The 21,310-nt window shown below is 45.5% G+C and overlaps 1 protein-coding gene across 1 annotated transcript in view; it reads right to left on the bottom strand.

Moving 5' to 3' along the window:
• LOC126542052 (uncharacterized) overlaps window positions 1–12,341 on the bottom strand; it is a 66,561-nt gene extending 54,220 nt beyond the window's left edge. The window contains exon 1 of the mRNA XM_050189027.3: window positions 10,970–12,341. Within this exon, the coding sequence (XP_050044984.1) occupies window positions 10,970–11,072 (103 nt within the window). The 5' untranslated portion in view covers window positions 11,073–12,341. The remainder of the gene's footprint in view (window positions 1–10,969) is intronic.
• Between the last annotated feature and the right edge of the window lie 8,969 nt (window positions 12,342–21,310).

Raw genomic sequence — 21,310 nt, 5'->3', positions numbered from 1 at the left:
TTGCTTTCTTTTGCACTACAATAAAGGTACAAAAAAAAAACGGGGGGGGGGGGGGTGGAGGTGCATACTGATACACATGCCGCCTGCTTCGCCGGAGCATGGGGCGGGGAATGAAGAGATCCGCGCGTTTGCATACGTGGCTTGGCTTGGCTGCGTTGTTGATTTCTGCCTACACACGCACGCTTGAGAGAGAGAAAGCGAGGGAGGGAGGGAATGGAGGGCAGAGCGCCAAGCTGTTGGCGCGCGCCGCACAGTTATTACCCCGTGAGGCCGGTGCTTCGAGCGGCGTGGATCGCACGGGTGTAATCGCAGGCGCACGAGGCGGGTGCCGCGAGGCCAAATCGGTCGCTGCGCGTTTCCCCTCTCACTCCCAATGAGAGAAGGTTGGCAATTATTACGCGCTGCGAGAACGATCCGTTGGTTGCAGCCTGCGGCGGAGCGCATCTCCGCAGTTTGCGTGTGGCAGGCCCGCCGTTTCATTTGCTTGGCCCGACGCTACCTCGTGGTAGCTGCATGCGTATCGCGCGGCCTCTCGCAGTGGCGGTGAGGCATGCTTGGCGAAACTATGGTTCCAAACGGGCGACCCACGCATGCTCCAGATTATGTATAGAGCATACCTTGTGTCGGACCGAGTATCTCGTTTGATGTCAGGTTGTCGCGGCTGCCGGTGAAAATGTGCCGCATACAGTTCGCTCCTTTCGCTGACTCCGAAGGATCCTCTGCTACCGAGATCGAGGTCGCGGATTCGATTCCCGGCTGCGCGTACGTATTACGATGGGGGCGTTACGTGGAGGACACGCTCTCGTCCTGAACGTTTGGCGCAGGTTAAAGAACTTCAAGCCGTCAAGTTTAATCCGAAGTTCTTTCTCCATTGCTGCTGCTCTCGTAGTCGCTGTGTCGCTTTAGATACATCGCTCGGCGTCCCCTATAATGCTGGAGGTTGCGTCGCTCGCACGATTCAGCTTCACCGAATCGCGCAAGAGATGCACAGCGTGCTTTGTATCGCGGAGAATTAAGTATATAAAGAAAGAGAATGACAAATATCTGTGACAGTTAGAGTGAACACGCGACATAACGCTGGTTGATAGGCTCGGCAACTATAGTGTAGATGCACGTGTCAGAGGTCACCGCAACGGACGTCATTCTTATAATCGTCGTGAGCAACGAGAAAATGTCCTGCGACGGATCACAATAAGAGTGCAGCTTGCTTTGATCGTGCGCCTGATGAAAAATGTTTTTTTTTTTGTTTGTTTTCTGAGAAAAAAAATGTTTGGAGATGCTAATTCATGCAGTCTGTTTCATTTCGAAGTAGCTAGAGAACGTCATTAACATTCCCATAACCGAGCAATCGCATTTATCTGCAGGTTGTATTTTATCCATCCCGAAGCACAAGAATAAGCCTAATTAATACCGAGCTGGTCAGCGGTTATAGGCCGTTATTCTGAGAACTCTCCTCAACGGATCAACAACATTAGCAGCAGCAAAAACAAAACAAAACAAAAAAAAAATATCCCGCGTGTCACACACCGACTAACTTTATATGCATTACTTTTCTGCAGCTTCGTTCAGTATTTGATCAAATCATTGCTCTTTCTTAGCCGATGTGTCAGCGGCGTACATATGAATATGCGCTATAGTTAAAGCGGCCGTCCGCACACTCCGGTCGCCTCATCGAAAGGTCGTAAACGTCTTCCTACGCGCGTAAAGTTGTAAACTGAAAAGTAAAAAAAATAAATAAAGTAAATGAAAGAAAGAAAGCACACAAGACAACAGCAAGGTTTCCTTCTTTTTTTTTTTTTCTTAGGCAAGCGCTTGGTGCAAAAAGCCACACACGATCGAGAATAAAGGGAGAGAAAGAGAGACAAGAAGAAAATAAATCAAAGCAGGTAAACAAGATTTCATCTAGTTCGGTAACCTAGACTCTAGGAGGACAAATAAAAGGTAAAGTTGTAAGAGGTGGTGTACGCGCAAATAAAACAACACTCACAAAGCAGTCAAAGGCCGCTTCGCACAGCTGAAGAAGAGTACTGGAGTTCAGCAGAGCTGTATAGTGGCTTTCCGTGCAGACGACGTTCTATTCCAAGGTTCCAATACTTTCTCTTCTGTGAGCGCACTGTCGTCTAGTCGGCTTAGAGTAGCAGAGTGTTTGGTCAACAAAAGAAGGGCAATAACAGAGGATTATGTTCGACGGCCTCGTTGCAACCGAGGAAGTTGCGCGGGGCACTGTCCATCATGCCGATAAGGAAACAGCAGGTGTTTGCGGACTTGACTTCCAGCCACGATCGACTCAGTAAAGTTGCCTGTTAGCAAGGTAGGCCAGGCGACTAGACAGACGTCCGAGTTATCGAGCCCAAGATTTCTAATGCAATGCGTCAAAAGCGCGTCCAAATTGCCGTCTTATAAAATGACGTCGACATATGGTTCCTGCGGATCCGCATTTCCTGAAATCGTATGCGCGTAAAATTAGACGCATACTCACATATGCATAACCTCGTAGCAGCAATGCGAGCGTCAGCAGCAAAACCAGGTCCATCGCCTAACCGATGCAGAACGGATCAGAGTGCGCGCATCTTCGATGGTCAAATGAAGGAGCGTGAATTGAGTGCGCATTCAGCTTTCGGGCATATATGCAAATTTTTAAATAATAAAGTCCTATTTAGAACTGGGGGCTTGCGCTGTTATTGTGAGCCCGGTAGCATTCATGCACATATTGCCACTCAATTTCCACTGGATATTCATCACTCTTAAGTTATTGAAAGAAGCAGATGATGAACGCGTGGCTCCCGCGCCAAGCTGCTCGTGGCATTCTGGGTGGTTCATTAGTCACGCCGCCGTGATAAATTATTCTGTGAGGGAACGAAGCATCTGTTGACCACCTTTAGACGCCTTTGCCGATGATATATATCTGCTGCTCGTCGCTTTCCTTCTCATTACCTTCAAGAACGCTTTGTTTTGAATGGCATCTTGAAAAATCACAGTTTGATATCGTTATTGACGACTTCGTGGCCTCGAAGCAACACGCATATTTTTTGTTCACTTTTCATTCCCTTGTATTCAACGGAACTATCTCTCCGTCTTTCCTCCTTTTTTTCTTAGCCTCAGTGTAAGGTAGCAAACCGGACGCTCGTCTGGTTGACCTCCCTGCCCTTTTTCTATTTTCTATATCTCTCTCTTTCTCTTTCCCTCTTTTAACATATTTTGTTATACTGCATAAGGATCAATAGTATCGAGCAAGCCATGCAACACGCAGATGTCCGGTGTGGCCTATCAGAATAGCCGCGCGGGAGACAAGAGGAGGAAAATGCGTACTAGGGTACCCGAGTAGTGGGATAGATATGTGGTTAGTACGTTTGCAGTCATTTCAAGGGTTTGGCGCAAGATATGGGTAATTCTTAGGAGTCCTATAAAAAATGCGTTCACTTTTCAGTGAACTTGAGCCACTTTTAATGATGTTATACTGGCATTTGTCTTTGTTTTCCTATTTTTTTTACGTAACTTTGCTAAGATATTGTTCTTATCGCTCCGTGAGATCAATAGACAGTTGACGAGAACTATCCCTGATCATGGCAAATTTTCGGAATTAAGACGGTGAATAGAAAAAGAAAAGACTTTGCCTCAAAAGTTTTTTTGTTCTTTTATTTCTTCCATGATATTGATGTCTTCCAGAGAATTTCAGTGAACTTTGAACGTTCCAAGTTACCGAGACGCTGTCCAGCTGGTCTACCAAGATTTCTTTTCGATATCTTTATTTCTATTCTGTCGTTTTTGGCGCTTACTCCGCCAGCATGCTATCGAAAAGAGAAAGCTTTCAAAAGCTCGACATTCAATTTGCACAGCGCGTCAGTTTTGCTTCATTACGAGGAAATGAGCCTCGACAGACTACTCTCGAAAACTCAAACGTCTTATGATCTTGAGTTTAGCGCACAATACAAAAAACAAAAAAATAAGATTAAATAAATACAGATAAATAAATATGAACAAGGACTGAATGGTGAGATCGTGAGGGGTGAGGAGGGTTAGATGCACAGACAGAGCACTTCTGTTTAGTTTCGCTTTGTTAGCAGAACAAATTCTCGAGTCTGCTTGGGACCAGATTATCTCCTTGTGTTGCTTTTTTTTTCTTTACCGTTTCTGAGGCCTTCTACCTTTTAATGGAAACTAGCCACAGTACCTGGGGAGCTCTATCACATGCGATAGGCATGTGGAGCCTACCTTAATAACTTTAAGGATTGGCCTAGTTGGTACTTAGGGAGGTGGTGGGGGGTGGGGGCTGGGGGCCCGGGTTAATCACTAATGGAGGTCATATTGTAGTACAGCCAGCACAGTGGACAAGTTGCGCGTCATTATTTCGATCCGCTTATCTCCAGCAAGGAAGCTGCGAATAGGACTACAAAATGGGCGTAGGTTACGTCAAAAAGAGGAACAAACACACACATCTGGGCACACACTTTGCGCTTTTCGTGTGTTTGTGCCTATTCTTTTGGGTTGTGAGAATCATTGCGCTCTCACCATGTGGATCGAGTCGTGTTGGCGTAGACAAACAGTAAACTTCAAGGTCATTGTTTTATGCCTTGGTGGCATTAAAGGGTGCTAACCTTCAAAGCTCTTTGGAACCTTTGGACTACCGCTTCAAATGTTAAGCTGCATTTGCCTTCCTGCTTACGTCATATGACCCGCCGTGGTGGCTCAGCGGCTATGGCGTTCTGCTGCTGAGCAAGAAGTCGCGGGTTCGATGCCCTGGCACATCTCGCGATCTTTCTTCCTTTCTTTCTTTCTTTCTTTTCGCCGGTCAGTATGTAAAGAGGCTTTTTTCAACCATTCAAGCCAAACCTCGCCCGTGCGGCGGCTTTCAGTTGCAACGACGGGGTAGCGCGAATCCTCACGGCCACAAAAGAGTACCAAATATCAGGAGAGACCGCACGCAGCGAGGTAGTACATCACGAAAGAGGGCGGCTGCGAAGTTGAGAGAGTTCCTGCAACACTACGTCCCTAGCCTTTCCCGCGTCTCCACTCCGTTAAAAATCTCTTGCCGACGTTTTTATACATAGTACAGAGTATGCAGAGTACAGAGTACTCCGCATACAGAGTATAGGACCATCGAAGATGAAAGGTGCAATAGCCATGTTTTCCCAAGCTATAGAGAGCGAACCCATTCACAGGATTGCGGGTGCCAAAAAAGATTAAGAAAAATGTGTCTTCGCGTGATAAGGTCCGTACGACTAGCCGTAGTATCCCGGATGTTGCACGTGCGCCGCGTCCTTCTTGAAACGCGCTCGCTGCAAGTGGTGAGCGGAAGCGAGCGAACATCCGCGTCTGCAAGAGCCGTTGCGGGGTGCCTTGAGAAGAACGCGGGAAACGCTCGACAGACTCTGCCCATGTCTAGCTAATAAAAGCTCGATGCTTACATTAAAGAAAGGGGCATTGCCGCTGCCACGCAAGCGCTTTCAGCCGCCTGCGTACAACGTTTCACTGCTTCCGAATCTTTCATTGTCTCTACGACATCAGTGCGGGCACTGTAGAACGCGTGCCTGCAGTGCGTCAAAGCCATGTGCACCACTGGCGAGTCATTCAGTATTGCCCGAGTATACTCGTGCAAAAAAAAAAAAAAAAAACCGGGCTGTCTAAAGTCTTCGTAAACGAATAACATTTAAAGAAAAGCCCGAACTCGGCGAAGTTCTCGCTTTGTGTCATCTTCGCGATATTTCTTTAGTTTGTTCCGGAAAGCTAAGCTTAAGGGCGAAGCTAATGAACATGTGACATGCACGGTCTACGTGCACACGGAAAGCACACAGAAAAGTATTTCACACCGCTAGCCTAAGTGGCTTGTGCGTGATAGCGGTCAAGTTATTCAATTTCGCGAAATCCTCAAAGCTTGGCACTGAGAGAAACCGACTTCAAGCCATTCTTCCCTAGAGAGGAAAGCTCTTTTTCTTCTTTTCCTTTCTTACTTTTGTTGACGAAGTTCACTCAGATACAGTTGATGTTTTTGAGTGTGCTCTTCTAAAATCCAGTATCGACATATCTGCGGAAACTATAACAATTTCAAGATAGTTAGTTATTCGATCTTTACAAACGAAATATTAAATAAAAAAAAGGAAGGAGTTCTGACGCTTCTTTTGGTTGCTGCTAACATCATACAACTGCTTTCATCTGCACAGAAGGCTTAACTTTATTTTTAAACGTGGCGCATGATATCTTGGACACATATAGACGGTACGTGAAAAGGCGTGCGCATCTTATTTTGTATGCGTTGATGCTTATATTTTATGCTTGGAACTAGATATGGGCGTACAGGAGAGGAAGAAATAGCGAGGTTAGCCAGTATAAAGGTCGGCTGGTTACCCTAGTGTGAAAAATGCTAAAAGGAATTAAAAACGATTCCACGTTTTCGCATTAGAGCATCGCACGCGTAATGCGAAGATGTGGGATTGTTCCCCACCTGCGGCAAGTTGTTTTTTGATCCACATTTATTTCCACTAATTTATCATTTTCTTTAATTCAATTAGCAAGTACAAGTAATTTCACCTATGTTTTCCTTGTTTTAAAAAATAATTATGGGGTTTACGTGCCAAAACCACTTTCTGATTATGAGGCACGCCGTAGTGGAGGACTCCGGAAATTTCGACCACCTGGGGTTCTTAACGTGTAACTAAATCTAAGTACACGGGTGTTTTCGCATTTCGCCCCAGTCGAAATGCGGCCGCCGTGGCCGGGATTCGATCCCACGACCTCGTGCTCAGCAGCCTAACACCATAGCCACTGAGCAACCACGGCGGGTGGTGTCATTGTTTGTTGGCTTATCATGACATGATTAACTTGAGACCCATGTATTCTAAACATTTGTGGCCTTCTGTACGTGGCAAAGGAAAGCAAACAAGGAATGCGATCACAAAAACGAATGATTTGGCTTTAGCTGTGAGAGACTCAAACCCGGCAGTCCTGCCGGAATAAAAGTTCACCATCAGTTTTGCGGAACTCACTCTATGAAAGTGACGCGTAACGTATTATAACAAAAAAGGTAAAATTAAGTTATGGGGTTTTACGTGCCAAAACCATGATCTGATTATGAGGCACACCGTAGGAGGGGGGGGGGAGGGGATCCGGAATAATTTGAATCACCTGGGGTTCTTTAACATGCACCCAAAGCACCCAAAACACCCAAATCTAAATACACGGATGTTATCGCATTTTGCCCCCATCGAAAAAAAAAAAAAAAGAACAGGACTTCAATAAAGTTCTTGACTGAGCCATTCCAATCTGCGAAGATGGAATGGCTTCGAAAGTTGACCACTGTCAAAGCTCTCAAACGAAAGGCAAAGTGATTTCGCTGCCATTCCATCTTGACAGAGTGGAATTGTCATTTCGTTCAGCATCGCGGGAACGTTCTTCGTCAGTGGTCGTTTCTTGCCGGCGCCGCTTACATTCTTGTTACTGTTCCCTCCGGTGCTCCTCGTACGCATGTTGTTCTTCGGGTGTACGAACTATACGTGTCCGCTACGTCGATAACGCAGCTGTTTTTAGCGCCGATACCTCTCCTGCTTATATACTACGATAACCTTGACGTCACGTTATTGTTTACGGCGAGCGTCCTAATCTGTTCAGCATTTTTACATCTGCTCCGCCGCACCGCACCCGTATGGGTTTGTTAGAAATCGCCAAGTCCGATTCCGTTACCGAATGGCGAAAAAAAAAAAAAGAAAACTACGGAAGGTTAGTCATATACAGCTTTCGCTGTAAAAACTTGTTTTAACATCTTCAGAGTGTCAAACTAAATGCAGCACTTGCCATGTACTTGGTGAATGCCGGTTACAAACTATGATAAACGATTCCCGCATAACTAATTCGATCTCCCTAGTGCACTCTTGGTTAGCGAACGGTTCTTTTAAGACAACGAAAGAGCGCTTGTTACAAACAAACCGTATCCGCACATGTATTCGGGCGTAATATTATCGCAAATATAGGGTATCTTTCTGCGTTAGCTGTAAAAGAAAACATTATCACCGAAACGTTGAGACAGTATTTGCGAGAAAAAAAAAATAAATAAATAGATAGAAGCTGAGCTAAATACACGTCGCACGGCGGTAAACATGCTTCAACGCCAGTTGGCATTGATCGCTTCATGAAAGAAGCTGAAAAATCCTCTAAGCATAGCAGATGTATGAACAAGGGCATTGCGAACGACTTTTAGCTCCAGTGACTTCTGCACTCTCGCATGGTAAAGGGGCCCAGAAAAATACAAAAAACAACAACATATATTTAAGCAGTGGTCTCGTATAGTCAGAACTAACAACACGCCTCACTGAAGATTTGCCTAACTATTCTGACGCGATGCTTTTTCAATTCGGACGCATTCACGAACGTGCTTTCTATCACAACTGCTCTTTCTTTTAGCCTTCTAACCTTTAACTTTGGCTATGAGGAACGCCTTTACGTACCACATCAACCTATGCAAGGTCAAAATATTCACGTGCACTAGGGAGGACGCGACTAAAAGCATGTTGTTGACCTCAGTATTGGAGCAAACAAAAAATGATTGCATTCTGTTCAGCTGCGTAATTTGTCAATAAAATTAATCAACTTCGCAGGTATTAAAGCTAGTGAAAGAGTTCTCATGAGCAAGCTGTAGAGCGTTTTAAGAATCGCCCTTATTTTTTTCAAGCGTTCTTACGAACTGAAAAAAAAAAAACAACTTTATTCATCTATCGCCGGCACCTATTGGTCGTATCATGCTAAATTTCAACTTTTGAAATGTATAGTCTGCGCAGTACAGTCCGGAAGATACGGCACTTGTGCAATGAACCACGCCCACCGATGAGCGATGTCGGGAAAGAAGTGCAATGGCTGACATACCTTTGCGAGATTAAGTCCCGCTGTTTGCGAACAAGTGCCTTCTCTTTTGCAGATAACGCATGTTAACGTTAAGAAAGAGGAAGGGTTCACTCATGATAACATGTTTGCCTTGTGGACACGTCAGACGGCGTCTGCGAACAAAGCGCAGATAGCCGTGACTCAGTATGTGGTCCCTGCACGAATATCACTTAGTCACGAATCCGTGTACAAGCGGTAAACGAGATATGCCATTCCAGGACAGTCGAAAACGTTTTTCTTCGGCCGGCTGTATATACATAGTACGCCGCGAAATCTATTAATTGTAAATTACCCGCTGGCGGTACCTAAGAATCACGTGTGTGGTAGTGGCTTGCAAATGAGCTCATTGTATCCGCACGCGCAGGGATTAGTCCTTAACCCTTTAAAGCACGGTATCTCGATATGGAGACACTGCTTACTTTTGAGTATTCCGACTAGTGTCGACCCTATAAAGACTTTGACCATGGCTCTGAATGCAAACGTAACCTCCCGTTAACCAAAACTATTTCGTAAGTGACCTAGCTGCGTAGAGTAATGCAAAACAACAGTATTCTAAGAAGTGCACTACCAAGTATGACGAAAAGCTAAACGTGTTTATCTGTATCACTGGTGTTCATTAGCGTTCTTTTTTGCCATCAGAAAACCATCAACTCATAATGATCAGCACCTCAACTCATAACGAATATTTAAGTTCTTTTCTTGATATGACGCATCGTCATCCATGAGAGGTCAATACTTGTAATCAATACCTTTTGAAATTATGACGACTTGACTGACATGGCTTAAATGTTCATGCTACATCTCCAATTTTTTTTCTGCGAAGTTTGTGCTGTGCTTCTAGAAAAATATAGATTTGGAGGTGTTCAGAACACTAAGTCATAATTTGTGACTGAAGAGGCTAACATTTGTTGCAGTTCTGTGAAGGCTCGGAGCCTATTTGAACAAATTTGTTTAAAAAAGTATTGCTGAGAAACTGCACGAGAGAGGTTGCCAGCGATTTTAGCAGCTGACATTTAAAAGAGTCAAATATTAATGTGTCGTGATCAGGAAACAGCGTTATACGTCGTATCAGCCACAATTTCACCCCTCGCAAGTAGAACCGATATTGAAGATATATGCGACTATATACTAACGAAGTAGTCTTCCTAAAGAGAGGCTTGTACTGTGGTCTGCTCATGCCACGGGAAGAAAGACTAGCAGAGAGGCGCCGTATAGCGTCATTCCGAGCGTGAAAGAAGCTCGCAAATACACGCAATATTGCCGCGCGATTGGGCGCTCGAGGCACTTTGCATGTATTCGCAGGCTTCTTTCATGCTCGGAAAGACATTTTTATGTACCACGTATCGCGCAATAGAAAGTTGTATGGGGAGTTTTTCACGTTGCTCTACAGTTTTCTCGTTTACAGTTTTAATCTAACTATAATATTTGAGAAGTTGATTAATTTATTAAGACTAATTGTGTAATTATGTGGAATGAAAAAAAATAATCTGGGTATCTCCAAGCGACGGCAAACAACATTACTTTGGTTCTGTCCAGCTGCGTCGCATTGGCATATTTTTTTTAATGTTTGGCTCAAGTTACGTGGGACACCTTGTATACTTGTACGCGCGCAGCGGCTGAACGGAGCTCGTGAATTACCGCTCCTTGCTGCATTCGTCCCTTGTAATGATGGACATTGACTTGCTGCGTGGTCACCTTGGACTACTTTGCCTGTTTCCATCTTGCCTCCACATAACCTATAGAGATCCCCGAGACTATGGGCGATACACAATCAAGGTTATCTCAATCAGTATAGTATGCCAAGCAGTCTCAATCTCAGGTAGAATTGCATACGACCTACACTGATACGTAGTCGTAAGCATATTTCGATTTCCCGATGGGCTTTTAGAGTTGATCCGCATAAGTCCAAGGATTGAAAACGTCTTTTTTTTTTCCTGTATGGAACGTGCGAAGTCGTCGCTTGCGATTGCAATATAATCTAAAACAGAGGCGTTACGCGCAGAAGTTGCGTGAATCTTGCGCAGGCGACTACGGGAAGCAAAATGCGTCCGCAGACTTTTCGGGCATCACACGTTATGTTTTTTTTTTTTTTCGAACTCACCGTGGGATTCCGTTCCCTCGTCGTCGCCACCGAGTGCCGCCGACGTGACCAGCTGCAGAGCGCAGCAGAGGACGAGGGCGACCACCAAGACGAGCTCCCGCATTGTTCCGGATATTGCTGCCGGCTGTCACAGTCGGAAGGCAAGGTAGCTGCTGGCTCGCCTTGGACGCTGACGATCTGGCGGAACCCTTCGTGCACGGTCGCCAGCCACACCACGCTGTGGCGCGTTCGGACTCGAGCGAGCTTTGAAAAAGTGCGCGCTCCTCCTCGTCCTGGCCTCCTCCTCTTCCTCCGTCCGCGTCTCGAGCGGAGAAGGCGGGGCAAAGCCGCCACGCAACGACACACGTGACCAACGTTCGCCAATCGCGCGAGCGCGCAGCGTGGGAGGGCGAGAGGGCTCTTTAGCCTCTACTCCGCTTTCTCGTTACGGATTGGTATTCTCGTATCTTTCTGTTCCCGTTGTAGGGTATTTCTATCTTGTCGGCAGACCCTTGTAACGATAGCTACCTGTTCCCCCTATTCAAGGGCCCAGGTAAACATACAGTACGCGCGCGTCTATCGCAGCCTTCTTTGTTTCCTTTCCCCTTCTTTCGCATTAGTGGAAGAAAAAAAAAAAAATGTTTTCGCACGCTTTGTTGAAATTATAAGATGGTAGCTGAAATCTAGCTGAGTCTTGGAAAGCGGCGAGGCGGAAGTTTATATACTTTGGGCCGCACGCTTCCCTCTAGCTAGGAACATGTTTTTTTTGGCTGAAGGTCGGAAGGCAAAACCAAAAACGAATCCAAAAATAAAAGGTCAGTGTCGAAAAAAGAAAGAAAGGAAAAGGAAACGACGACAACAAGAAAATAAAAGAAAAAAGAAAGAAAAGAAACACACAAACCAGCGGACACCTTTGTGCGACAATGCTCGCTAGCGCTTTGACTTCGTTTCCGACACTATAGCGAAGAAAATGTTTTCAAACAATTCGGGCCTGGACAATGCGCGTTCAGTTCACTGCGGATTGAATTCGCACCCGCTTCCAAATCAAAAGGTAGAAAGCATCGCAATGTGTTACAAGAGATGACGGTTTGGACAAAGGACCACTTGTAAAATGAAGTAGTTCTCACTCTCTCTGTGCATCCCAATTCAGTTTGTGCTCATCTCTCTCTCTCTCAAAGCAAAATAGTTTAAAGAAAACAGTGTTGTTTTCACAAGCAAGGGCAATACCGTCGTCCTGACTTAGGCATCCTCAGTGACTTCAAGCTACGTATGTACTGCGCCGAACGATCTCAAAGCGTGTTCGTCGGGGCATAGCTTAACAGAGAGTTTTCGCATACCGGTACCGCTGTCCGCCCCCTGCCAGATTTCCAAGCGTGATGATCTGCGTCAGCTGCATCCGCGGCGGTGGTGGTAGGGCAAAGCTAACACTTCGGCCAAAATTCAGCGTGAGGGCGAGTGTGCGAGCTCTGTGTCACTTGTCGTGTTCAAAATGTTTATATTTTTCGAAGGCGGATATGTGAAAACGAATCCTAGATTATATATAGCTTATGAACGCACGTGTTATTCATCAGTTTTATCGGTCTATTCTGTCTTTGGCTTCACTCTCTGTTGACTTCGCCTGGTCGTACTGACAGAAATTATGTTCCTCAGTTGCTCTCGTTGTTCTTGCGTGTAACATGATTATCAATACAATCATCATCAGCCTAGTTACGCCCACTGCAGGGCAAAGGCCTCTCCCATACTTCTCCAACTGCCCCGGTCATGTACTAATTGTGGCCATGTTGTCCCTGCAAACGCCTTAATGTCATCTGCCCACCTAACTTTCTGCCGCCCCCTGCTACGCTTCCCTTCTCTTGGAATCCAGTCCGTAGCTCTTAGTGACCATCGGTTATCTTCCCTCCTCATTACATGTCCGGCCCATGCCCATTTCTTTTTCTTGATTTCAACTAAGATGTCGTTTACCCGCGTTTGTTGCCTCACCCAATCTGCTCTTTTCTTATCCCTTAACGTTACACCCATCATTCTTCTTTCCATAGCTCGTTGCGTCGTTCTCAATTTCAGCAGAACCCTTTTCGTAAGCCTCCAGGTTTCTGCCCCATATGTGAGTACTGGTAACACACAGCTGTTGTACACTTTCCTTTTGAGGGATAGTGGCAACCTACTGTTCATGATTTGAGAATGCCTGCCAAACGCACCCCAACCCATTCTTATTCTTCTGGTTATTTCAGTCTCATGATCCGGATCCGTGGTCACTACCTGCCCTAAGTAGATGTATTCCCTTACGACTTCCAGTGTTTCGCTACCTATCGTAAACTGCTGTTCTCTTCCGAGACTGTTAAACAGTACTTTAGTTTTCTGCAGATTAATTTTCAGACCCACCCTTCTGCTTTGTCTCTCCAGGTCAGTGAGCATGCATTGCAATTGGTCTCCTGAGTTACTAAGCAAGGCAATATCATCAGCGAATCGCAAGTTGCTAAGGTATTCTCCATCAACTTTTATCCCCAATTCTTCCCACTCCAGGCCTCTGAATACCTCCTGTAAACATGCTGTGAATAGCATTGGAGATATCGTATCTCCCTGTCTGACGCCTTTCTTTATAGGGATTTTGTTGCTTTCTTTGTGGAGGACTACGGTGGCTGTGAAGCCGCTATAGATATCTTCCAGTATTTTTACATATGGCTCATCTACACCCTGATTCCGTAATGCCTCCATGACTGCTGAGGTTTCGACTGAATCAAACGCTTTCTCGTAATCAATGAAAGCTATATATAAGGGTTGGTTATATTCTGCACATTTCTCTATCACTTGATTGATAGTGTGAATATGGTCTATTGTTGAGTAGCCTTTACGGAATCCTGCCTGGTCCTTTGGTTGACAGAAGTCTAAGGTGTTCCTGATTCTATTTGCGATTACCTTAGTAAATACTTTGTAGGCAACGGACAGTAAGCTGATCGGTCTATAATTTTTCAAGTCTTTGGCGTCCCCTTTCTTATGGATTAGGATTATGTTAGCGTTCTTCCAAGATTCCGGTACGCTCGAGGTTATGAGGCATTGCGTATACAGGGTGGCCAGTTTCTCTAGAACAATCTGACCACCATCCTTCAACAAATCTGCTGTTACCTGATCCTCCCCAGCTGCCTTCCCCCTTTGCATAGCTCCTAAGGCTTTCTTTACTTCTTCTGGCGTTACCTGTGGGATTTCGAATTCCTCTAGGCTATTCTCTCTTCCACTATCGTCGTGGGTGCCACTGGTACTGTATAAATCTCTATAGAACTCCTCAGCCACTTGAACTATCTCGTCCATATTAGTAACGATATTGCCGGCTTTGTCTCTTAACGCACACATCTGATTCTTGCCTATTCCTAGTTTCTTCTTCACTGTTTTTAGGCTTCCTCCTTTCCTGAGAGCCTGTTCGATTCTATCCATATTATAGTTCCTGATGTCCGCTGTCTTACGCTTGTTGATTAACTTAGAAAGTTCTGCCAGTTCTATTCTAGCTGTAGGATTAGAGGCTTTCATACATTGGCGTTTCTTGATCAGATCTTTCGTCTCCTGCGATAGCTTACTGGTTTCCTGTCTAACGGCGTTACCACCGACTTCTATTGCGCACTCCTTGATGATGCCCATGAGATTGTCGTTCATTGCTTCAACACTAAGGTCCTCTTCCTGAGTTAAAGCCGAATACCTGTTCTGTAGTTTGATCCGGAATTCCTCTAGTTTCCCTCTTACCGCTAACTCATTGATTGGCTTCTTGTGTACCAGTTTCTTTCGTTCCCTCCTCAAGTCTAGGCTAATTCGAGTTCTTACCATCCTGTGGTCACTGCAGCGTACCTTGCCGAGCACGTCTACATCTTGAATGATGCCAGGGTTCGCGCAGAGTATGAAGTCGATTTCATTTCTAGTCTCACCATTCGGGCTCCTCCACGTCCACTTTCGGCTAACCCGCTTGCGGAAAAAGGTATTCATTATACGCATATTATTCTGTTCTGCAAACTCTACTAATAATTCTCCTCTGCTATTCCTAGAGCCTATGCCATATTCCCCCACTGACTTGTCTCCAGCCTGCTTCTTGCCTACCCTGGCATTGAAGTCGCCCATCAGTATAGTGTATTTTGTTTTGACTTTACCCATCGCCGATTCTACGTCTTCATAAAAGCTTTCGACTTCCTGGTCATCATGACTAGATGTAGGAGCGTAGACCTGTACAACCTTCATTTTGCACCTCTTATTAAGTTTCACAACAAGACATGCCACCCTCTCGTTAATGCTATAGAATTCCTGTATGTTACCAGCTATTTCCTTATTAATCAGGAATCCGACTCCTAGTTCTCGTCTCTCCGCTAAGCCCCGGTAACACAGTACATGCCCGCTTTTTAGCACTGTATATGCTTCTTTTGTCCTCCTAACCTCACTGAGTCCTATTATATCCCATTTACTACCCTCTAATTCCTCCAATAACACTGCTAGACTCGCCTCACTAGATAGCGTTCTAACGTTAAACGTTGCCAGGTTCAGATTCCAATGGCGGCCTGTCCGGAGCCAGGTATTCTTAGCACCCTCTGCAGCGTCACAGATCTGACCGCCGCCGTGGTCAGTTGCTTCGCGGCTGCTGGGGACTGAGGGCCGGGGTTCGATTGTTGTATTCATATAGGAGGTTGTGGCCAAGTACTGCACCAGGGTGGCCAATCCTGCTCTGGTGAGAGAGTGCGTTACCGGTTCTGGTCACCGGGATCAGGCCGCACTCCAGGCCTGTTTGTGCAATTTTCTCAACACACGGTTTTTTTTTTTTTTTTTTGTATTTTCCGGTGGAGAATAGCGCGGCACCGGGATTTGAATAGTACTACTATAAGAAGATGCTAGCTGGAACGATGGTATAGATGTAACTAATCCTTCGACATGAGAAAATATTGATGACACAACCTTGACATAATGTTCTCCTGTGGTGTCCACAATGTTCCTTCGCATTATCGTTGCATCGTTGAGCCGTAGTTTCGGTCAATAATTAAAAATACAAGGAAATGCCGAATTCAGGGCAAAATATGGGAGAGAGTGCAAGAGGCTGCAGAGAGGCTGAGATTGCTGAGCGGGAGTTTCCGAACGGAGGAGAGTACAGGAAAGGGGTGGACGGAGAAGAGTACGGGAGAGGGGAGAAAGTGGGTGTTGGGAGGGGGGGAGACAAAGAGGGGCAGAAGGTTTTTATTTGCGCCCCACAAAATCGGCTGTGGGTCTGGGTCACTGGGTCAAGCCTAGGTGAGCTTCGCTGCAATATAACCCAATTTCTGCTTGCCGCCGCGGCCCCCCTCCGCCGCTCATTCCTGCTACCTACGCCTTCACTGTCGTTGCTTCTCCTCACTTACTACTCCAGGCCCAGCGGCCTTTAACTTCTCCAAGTGCTTACGAGGCACATGCTCTCTCAATGAATTTGCTCTGATTCGCTTGGGCCGATATCTTTCTCTCTCTCTCTCTCTTGAGGATAAGATATGGGCAAGAGGAGTTGCCGAGAGAGAGAGAGCGAGTGCTGGAAGTGTCACCTGTTTCGTATACTGTAAACGTAGTCAACGGAATGCGTTTCGTACCACTTATTCTGAACCAGGGTCAATAAGTAATCACGGTTCTTTCAGTTACTCGGATAAATAGAATGGCCTTGCATGCAGCGTACTTTACTTTAGCATATATATATATATATATATATAAAACTACAGATGGTTCCCTTTCCTTATTCCCTTCCCTGAGCTCTACACTTCGGGCCTATTTGAATTTCCTTTAGTTTTTTCAATGGGCCTGCTGTCGTCGCTGATAGTGTTCGTCGCTAAAATGAGTCCAACATCACGATATTGGTTGACATTTACTCTTACGAACAATTATAGTCTAAGAACATTTTTTAAAATACTGGTCTTGTTCTAAAAGTTAGGGTTCAACGAAGATGCTGCACCTCTCGCCGAAGAGACAGCCAGAACCTCCGACGAGAAATGAATTGCCCTTCGTTTTTTAGAATCGCTCAGCAGTTATTTACTTTTTATTTAATCGCACGGTTACCATTTATTTACTTAACCGTTTACTTAAAGGTCACGTGAAATTAAAGCTTAAAGGGCAACTTCAGCGTTTCTTTAACCATATTTCGATATTGTCATTTTCAAATGGCATTGACAGTCCTGTACCCGGTAGGGTGGTTCAATTTGTTTAGAAATCCGTCAATAATTTTCAATAACCAATAAACAAGATACCGAAACCTAAATGGGTAGCAGCTTCCTGTGACGTCACGATGAGTCAGTGACGTCAGATCCTACACTACCATAATGCACGCAGAACGCGTGCTAAACATGCAGTACACATGGTGCTAACACCAAAGAAGCGGAACTTCCAAACTAGACACCAAAGAAGCGGACAGAGCTTCCAAACTAGACAGCGGTGATTTAAGCGACGATTTTAGCGACAGTGGTGGTGTAGTCTCTGACGTCACAAACACAGGGGGGCCAGTAGAAGGTAATGAGTCGGGAACACACCCAATCTTTAAAATTCATTTTCAGGAAAACTATATGACTTGCAGCTATATAGTTTGGCACAGATAATCAGAGTCCAAAAGAGAACATATATTCGAAATTTTATTAAGATTAGTGGACATCAAAAAGTAGCCGGAGTTGCCCTTTAAAATTAAATTGTGGGTTTTTACGTGCCAAAACCACGATTTCATTATGAGGCACGCCGTAGTGGGGGCTCCGGAAATTTGGGCCAGCTGGGGTTCTTTAACGTGCACCTAAATCTAAGAACCACGGTTGTTTTCGCATTTCGCCCCTATCGAAATGCGGCCGCCGTGGCCGGGATTTGATCCCGCGAGTGAAAGCTTTAGGAGGCAGTAATATCTACATAAGTTTGGTTGCGAGGAAATAGAAACAAACGAAAAATTGAATCTGTGCATTCAAGTGTGTGTATTAACATTCTTTGAATCTGTATATCACGAGAATGAATTTAAAATTCTATTTTGTTCGAGGTGCGCCAGATACGTGACGTATGCTCGTATGCTCCCTAAACAGCTCCCTAAACACCGATGTCACATCACACTTCCAATGTATCGCGCAAAAAGAGCTCGCGTTTCGTGTTTTTTCCATGATTATCTATCTATCTATCTATCTATCTATCTATCTATCTATCTATCTATCTATCTATCTATAGACAGACAGACAGACAGACAGACAGACAGACAGACAGACAGACAGACAGACAGACAGACAGACAGACAGACAGACAGACAGTCAGTGTCTGTCTGTCTGTCTGTCTGTCTGTCTGTCTGTCTGTCTGTCTGTCTGTCTGTCTGTCTGTCTGTCTGTCTGTCTGTCTGTCTGTCTGTCTGTCTGTCTGTCTGTCTGTCTGTCTGTCTGTCTGTCTGTCTGTCTGTCTGTCTGTCTGTCTGTCTGTCTGTCTGTCTGTCTGTCTGTCTGTCTGTCTGTCTGTCTGTCTGTCTGTCTGTCTGTCTGTCTGTCTGTCTGTCTGTCTGTCTGTCTGTCTGTCTGTCTGTCTGTCTGTCTGTCTGTCTGTCTGTCTGTCTGTCTGTCTGTCTGTCTGTCTGTCTGTCTGTCTGTCTGTCTGTCTGTCTGTCTGTCTGTCTGTCTGTCTGTCTGTCTGTCTGTCTGTCTGTCTGTCTGTCTGTCTGTCTGTCTGTCTGTCTGTCTGTCTGTCTGTCTGTCTGTCTGTCTGTCTGTCTGTCTGTCTGTCTGTCTGTCTGTCTGTCTGTCTGTCTGTCTGTCTGTCTGTCTGTCTGTCTGTCTGTCTGTCTGTCTGTCTGTCTGTCTGTCTGTCTGTCTGTCTGTCTGTCTGTCTGTCTGTCTGTCTGTCTGTCTGTCTGTCTGTCTGTCTGTCTGTCTGTCTGTCTGTCTGTCTGTCTGTCTGTCTGTCTGTCTGTCTGTCTGTCTGTCTGTCTGTCTGTCTGTCTGTCTGTCTGTCTGTCTGTCTGTCTGTCTGTCTGTCTGTCTGTCTGTCTGTCTGTCTGTCTGTCTGTCTGTCTGTCTGTCTGTCTGTCTGTCTGTCTGTCTGTCTGTCTGTCTGTCTGTCTGTCTGTCTGTCTGTCTGTCTGTCTGTCTGTCTGTCTGTCTGTCTGTCTGTCTGTCTGTCTGTCTGTCTGTCTGTCTGTCTGTCTGTCTGTCTGTCTGTCTGTCTGTCTGTCTGTCTGTCTGTCTGTCTGTCTGTCTGTCTGTCTGTCTGTCTGTCTGTCTGTCTGTCTGTCTGTCTGTCTGTCTGTCTGTCTGTCTGTCTGTCTGTCTGTCTGTCTGTCTGTCTGTCTGTCTGTCTGTCTGTCTGTCTGTCTGTCTGTCTGTCTGTCTGTCTGTCTGTCTGTCTGTCTGTCTGTCTGTCTGTCTGTCTGTCTGTCTGTCTGTCTGTCTGTCTGTCTGTCTGTCTGTCTGTCTGTCTGTCTGTCTGTCTGTCTGTCTGTCTGTCTGTCTGTCTGTCTGTCTGTCTGTCTGTCTGTCTGTCTGTCTGTCTGTCTGTCTAAACCTCCCGGAGGAGAGCGCGATCCCGCCAGCTGGAAGAAATATATATATATATATATCCGAGGCGATAGATCGCGCTCGTGTTGACCTGTTAACTTGATCTAAGAAACTACTAGACCGTTTGAGGTTTAGAGAACTGACAAGACTGTGCCTATTTGTTAGGAAGGTTCATTCCCGGCGCTAGACCTATCGCGCGTGTTAGGATGCTCACAATAGACAGCGCGACCTTCGAATGCACGCCTGCAAGACGTGCAAAATGAGGGACCAAATCGACCCAGCTTATCGCGAACACTGAGCTGTCTGACATTTCGCAGCGAACCTCGGTGCAACGTAAGCACTGTTAGGAGAATCTCCGCGGTATGCCAACAAACCACCACTTGAAGTTATCTTGCCTTTTAAGTCCGCGAGCCGGAGCTTACGAATGTCAAAATCAAACGTACTTGTTTAGGCAGCACGAAACGTACTTTTCTGTTCTTTCAATTTGGTGTACAAGTTTATGCGTGATGTATATTAATATATATATATATATATATATATATATATATATATATATATATATATATAAAATATTGTATTAAAATATATAATATAATATAATAGACATAGTAGAATAATATATATAATAGAAGATAATTGGGCTGTATCAACGAACGTGTACAGTTTTCTGTATGTCATTAGCCTCAATTTTTCTTCTCTTGCCACCTAAGGCAAGGAAACGAACATTGCGCTCATTAGAAACGTTGAGTAAGAACATTTTTGGAATAAGAAAACCTAAACGGCAACTAAAGATAGTGTACTCACCGAGTAACAGTCCATACACTCGTCTCCATTGGTTGCTATATGATATTAGTTGCCTGTGTAACGCTCCCAGCACTTCACGTCTTCAGAGTCACGCTTTTTGGTGTTCTAGCACCTATAAACGACTTATCAGGATAGGCAACAAGTTTACACCGACAGGGCGATCATTGCTTTTTTCAAGGCAGCAACGGTGCAGCACTTACGGCCGCAAGTAAAAGGGCACTGAATCTCTGAAATGGCGCTGAGATCTGAGCGTGCGATGAATACTTTAGCAATAACTCGCGCACCTGACGTCTAGACGCGTATAAAACGGTGGTAGACATGACAACACTTTTTGGAGGAAGCAATAAGAGCTGCTTAAAAAAAGAAAAATGACTGTGTTGTGCAAGACGTACAAAGAGTAAGCAGGAGACAGCAGCTAGAGAAAAGCTGGTGGATATGGTTTTGCAACCCCACATAACTAACAACCTACTGAATCTATTAGTCACCAAGCACGGGTCACAGCAATACCAATGCTACTCAAGATGCCCACGCGCGTGTGCTGTAGTGACACTGGCAGAGTAGATTATCTAGCCAGAAACATAACTGAGGCTCTAGAGAGACCAGATATACTTTATTCTTCCGCCCTCCCCCAACTCCCCTAAAATAATGCAATTGATCACGCGTCGCATGTGTCTTCAGTTCTTGCTGCTGCTGGCTGACCTGTAACTCTTCCGCGGCTCTATACGGCACCTCTTCTTGACGCGTATTTTCTCAGTTCACGCATGCGCAGCTGCAGTTTTCTGTATATTGTATTTTATTTCCTGTATTCCTGTACGTGTGTGCGTGCTTCAAGATGCGGTTCGAGGAATCGGCCCCTCGATGACAAATGAAGCTAGCTAGTCGAAGCTCCGTTCAGCGGCCTGAAGCACGTGCCCCCCTGCGCCGCCTTAAGTATACCGTGCATGAAAGCTGCCAGCTGTGGCCAGGCTCGGCTTCCAGTGGCATTACTGGGAACCATTTGCACCGCACGATGTGCACTTGTGAGGGCCAGACCAGCACGCTCCCACAAGCGTGTGCTCGACGCTTCTCGCCTGTGGAA

Source organism: Dermacentor andersoni, chromosome 2 (genome assembly GCF_023375885.2).
Source record: "Dermacentor andersoni chromosome 2, qqDerAnde1_hic_scaffold, whole genome shotgun sequence".
NCBI lineage: Eukaryota > Metazoa > Arthropoda > Arachnida > Ixodida > Ixodidae > Dermacentor > Dermacentor andersoni.
This window is presented reverse-complemented; position numbering and strand designations above follow the sequence as displayed.